Source organism: Theobroma umbraticum, unplaced genomic scaffold, assembly GCF_002168275.2.
Source record: "Theobroma umbraticum cultivar Fairchild unplaced genomic scaffold, ASM216827v3 scaffold_67.0, whole genome shotgun sequence".
Taxonomy (NCBI): Eukaryota; Viridiplantae; Streptophyta; class Magnoliopsida; order Malvales; family Malvaceae; genus Theobroma; species Theobroma umbraticum.
Window position 1 is genome coordinate 3,722,095 of NW_018397262.1, and position 4,341 is coordinate 3,726,435.

The following is a 4,341-nucleotide window of genomic DNA, read 5'->3' on the forward strand; positions in this document are numbered from 1 at the left end:
AATAACTAGTGATAAATGTGATCCCTTGTAGTTAGTAAAGTGATAAATTTACTTGTTTTTCCTTTGGCATACTATTGTCAAGTAAAGTGATAAAATTGAACCAAATTTAATCCATCATATGGCAACTATAGATATGTAGCAGTGCTTACATGGTCTCACTGAAATAACCCTTTAATAATATCTAAGAACTTGATTCAATGTATAAGGTTTAAATCTCAAACTTTTTTTCAAATAAAAAAATTCCTTTAATAAAGGCAAGTTATTAAAACTTGAAATCACCCAATAAAAATAAAAATAAAAAAAAGAAGAAAAAGAAATTGCTACTTCATCATATCAATCACTTAGAAATTAGTTTCACCATGATTCAAGGAGCATTCATTTAAAATTTTCTGTAAAAATTCTGATTTGAAATAAATTTGAGTTTAATCGAAATAAAAACCTATTAAGATAAAATCGTAATCTCGTCGAAATACAATATTGATCCATTACTACGAATTTTATAAAATAGTTGAAGGAAGGGGAGCAGGCCACAGAATCTTAGTCCGAAAACAAGATGACATCACCCAGAGCTCTAAGACAATGCAGAGAACAAAGCTTACAAAGAAAACTAATCTCAATTACCCACCACCTTTTCTCGTTCATATCTTACTAGTCATGGAGAAGCAGCAGAATAGGAAAGGATATCTCAGCTGAACAACCAACAAACGTCACTGCCTTAAGAGAGGTGAAGTTGTGCTAGTATCTTCTTCTTCTTCGTCCACCAAACATTGTAAATTCTCGCAATCTTCTTCAAGGCAGAAGCAGGTTATTTGTTAAAACAGAAACCATGCTTGGGCATTGGCAATCTGTATATCTACAAGGAACGTGACCAAATCCAAGACCTTTGGTGGCCTTTGAAGTTGTTCACATTTCGTAATTGTTAGACATTGAAACTCGCAAAGCCTGTCAAGTTGCAAATGCTCCTCTTCTGCTTCCTCTGTCTCTAACGCTACAAGTACAAGTTGTGAACAATTCAAAACTCTCAGCCAAGGGAGAAACATTAGGCTCCCAAGTGATCCCAATTCCTTTTGCAATTAGGCATGTCCATTCCTTGCAACTATCAATCATCAAATATTCCTATTTTCCAAATCCTGACAGCAGCCTCTCTGTTAGAGTACAAAATTTTTAAATATTTGAAAGATTGACTATATCCATTGTTACTTCTACCAGTTCCAAAGGTCATTGCTTTCACTGAATTTGTATGACTTTTCTAACTAGCAAGGTCTCTAAATTGCAAAGGGCGCATATGAAGTCAGGTAAAGTTTTGATTTTCGCTGGTATGCGACGATTACCACTTCACCAGTACTAAAATTTCTATTTGTAATCCAACCCTTCTTTTTGAAGTGCACATCAAACAAGGGATAGAATGAATTTTTATCATATCCTGTCCATCATCTTTTGCACTAAACGCACCCCAATCGAGAGAGTTCCAACTCAAACTTTTAAAACATATACATAACATGGTTTAATTAAAGAGGGATTGTTTCATTGTTACCTAATGACATCTCACCATATTATTAGGTCATCAAATTACCTTTGGAGGCCAGAATTCATTCTTCCCTTCTTCAGATTCTTGTTCAGGTTTCTGCATGTACAATTAAATGAACACTTTGTTATCATTCAAAACTTAATCAATTATTTGGATTTCTTTTAAAATAAAAAGATAAGAGAAATTTTCTAATTTGCATACCTTGTGTTAAAACCTGAATGAGATGTGATATATCTTTCACTGATTTTTCCAAGTTTCCTTGTGAGATCTAACACCTTTCTCCTTTTCTGCCCAGATAATGAGTAATCTGTCATTCACGCAAGCTAAGACATGCAAGCTATCTTCAACTGCTCCATCCTTTATCTCTTTTTGCACTGTTTACTTACTAGAGGACAGTTAGCAATAGATAGTTGGAAAAGTGAGTCTGAGTACTTTTCAGATGGATTGCAGAATTAAGGCAATTGCAGAATTAAGGCAAATACCTGAGAACAAGCAAGGCACATAAAATAAGCAACATTGCTCATCTCTTATATACAGTTGAAACTAAAAGGTACAATCAATAAAGGGCTAAAAGATGTTAGTCTATCAGAGATCCAAAGTAGTAATGGAAATCTAACAGAAAATTAGAGTTGCTTAATGAATTCAATGGAGCATTGAACCTACATGTATGCAATCTTATATTGCTTTCCTCTCTTTTCTTTTCTTTTCTTTTCTTTATAAAGCAGTTTCTCCGAAAAATTAGGAAAAGTAAGATTGGATTATGAGAAATTGTCACACAAAGACCAACTAAGAATGGTGTGAAATTAAAAGAATAAAATGAAGGATGTCATCCAGGTATAGGCAAGTAAAGTAGAATTGGCAGACTTTGAATTTGTAAATAATACACCAAATTCATCATAATAGAAATGAAGAAAACTCAATAGTATTTTATTAGAATATCAAATCATTATCAAACACTAAAAATGTAGACAAAAGTTGCAGAGAATTAACTGACCGTTCCATTCATCAACCTCTGCAGCACTTTCATAGGTCTGAAAAATGAAGAAATCCACGTACAAGGCCCAAGAAAGTCAGAGTTGAGTCCACCCTTTTCCATGAAATGATCTTTTGAAATGCGAGGCCGACTGCTGAAGTTGTATGAGCATGAGTTTACTAACCAACCATTAAACTTTACACATTGATTCTGCCATTTTAGATGAAAAAGTGAGAAGCCCAGTTTCTCACCATGTTACCTTTTAAAGCTTTTGAACTACCTGCAAATAATCAATGATGAGAAAAACATATTACAAGTAGCTTCATTTTGTAGTTAAAAATGAGAAGCTTCTAAATTGCCCTACGTTTCAATGGTTTCATACCTGTGATTGTCACGGTCAACTTTTTTTGTTCTCAGTTTTACAGTCAACTTTCAATTCAACTCCTTTGGGTGTCAAAAAAAGGATAAGAAATCAAAAATTTGAACACGAGGTATGTGGGCTATCTTGGACCACTCTCGTCCTTTCTCCCTTTTGCACTCTTCCTTTAGCAATGGACATTCACCAATGAATAACTGCAAAAGCGAGTGAAGGATGTCTTTTTCAGGAAGCGATGTGAGCTTAGGGCAAGAGTAGATGGACAAATGATGAAGAGAGGTGAGGTTTTGAAAGCTTTTGGAGGATAAGCATTTCAAATTTTTGAAATTTTCAATGCTCAAATGGGTGAGAGAGGGAGGCAGCATCATTCCTATGTCCTCTGGCGGAAACAACACCATATTCGGACATCCTTCACCAGAAATACGAAGTGTTTTAAGAGAGGTGAGTCTATGGAATCCTCTTTCAAGTAAAGACTCATAATTTCTTGGTATTGAGATGGAAAGTGATGTTAGGTTGGTAGAGATACCCTCTTCTGGAATGGATATCTGATCACCTGAATCATTCTCAACCTGCAATTGTCGAAGAGAGGTGAGGTTGCGCATGCAATTGGGCAGGGCTCGCAAATTTTCACATCCATGTATTTGAATCCTCTGAAGATGGTTGAGCTTGTCAAATCCTTGAGGTAAAGATTTAATACCACACTTCCAGATAACAATAGATTCAAGACAAGCGTTTTCGTCAATTGCTTCTGCAATGGATTCGAGCTCTGGGCAGAAACTAAGGTCAAGGTTTTTAAGCCCTATGGGTAACTTGCCACTGTCTGATAAGGAAGCTAGCTTTGAGCAGTCCGAAAGTATAAGATGTCGAAGCCTAACAGGTAATGATAATGATATTAGAGATGGGCAGGCTCCAATTTCCAAATGCTCAAGAGGAGATATGTTACTGATGCTTATATTTCTTCCTTCATCAACCAAACATTGCAAATTCTTGCAGTTTACAATCTCTAACCTTTTCAAGTGTCGGGGTAAGTTGTTCTTTGCAAAACAAACTATGTTTGGACAGTTTTGAATATTCATCTCTGTAAGAAATGGGAGAAAATGCTTTCTTATTCTCAAAGATTCCATATTGAGACCAATTTGCCATATTATCAAGATTCAATATTGCAAAGATTCTCAACTTGAAACAGCTCCTCTTCTGCCTCCTCTACCTCATATGGCCCTAACAACACAAGTTGTGGACAATTAAAAATTTCCAATTTGCGGACAGATCCCAGCAGTCCCAACTTCTTTAGCGATAAATATGCCAATCCCTCACAATCAGAAATCACACAATACTCCAATGCTGCTGATGTTGATACCAGCCTTTCTGTTGGAGTAGAAAACTTTGCAACATTTGAAAGATGGACTTCTTTTATTGAGAGAAAGTCTGCATCATCTCTGAGCACCAACTCTGCACACTCATGTA

At 35.7% G+C, this 4,341-nt stretch overlaps 1 protein-coding gene across 1 annotated transcript in view; it reads right to left on the bottom strand.

Moving 5' to 3' along the window:
- Positions 1 to 378: 378 nt before the first annotated feature.
- Positions 379 to 4,341, bottom strand: part of LOC110419432 (putative disease resistance RPP13-like protein 1) — a 7,014-nt gene continuing 3,051 nt past the window's right edge. The window contains 5 exon segments of the mRNA XM_089784053.1: positions 379 to 1,624; positions 1,730 to 2,010; positions 2,523 to 2,781; positions 2,884 to 4,027; positions 4,030 to 4,341. Of these exon segments, the coding sequence (XP_089640179.1) occupies positions 2,955 to 4,027; positions 4,030 to 4,341 (1,385 nt within the window). The 3' untranslated portion in view covers positions 379 to 1,624; positions 1,730 to 2,010; positions 2,523 to 2,781; positions 2,884 to 2,954.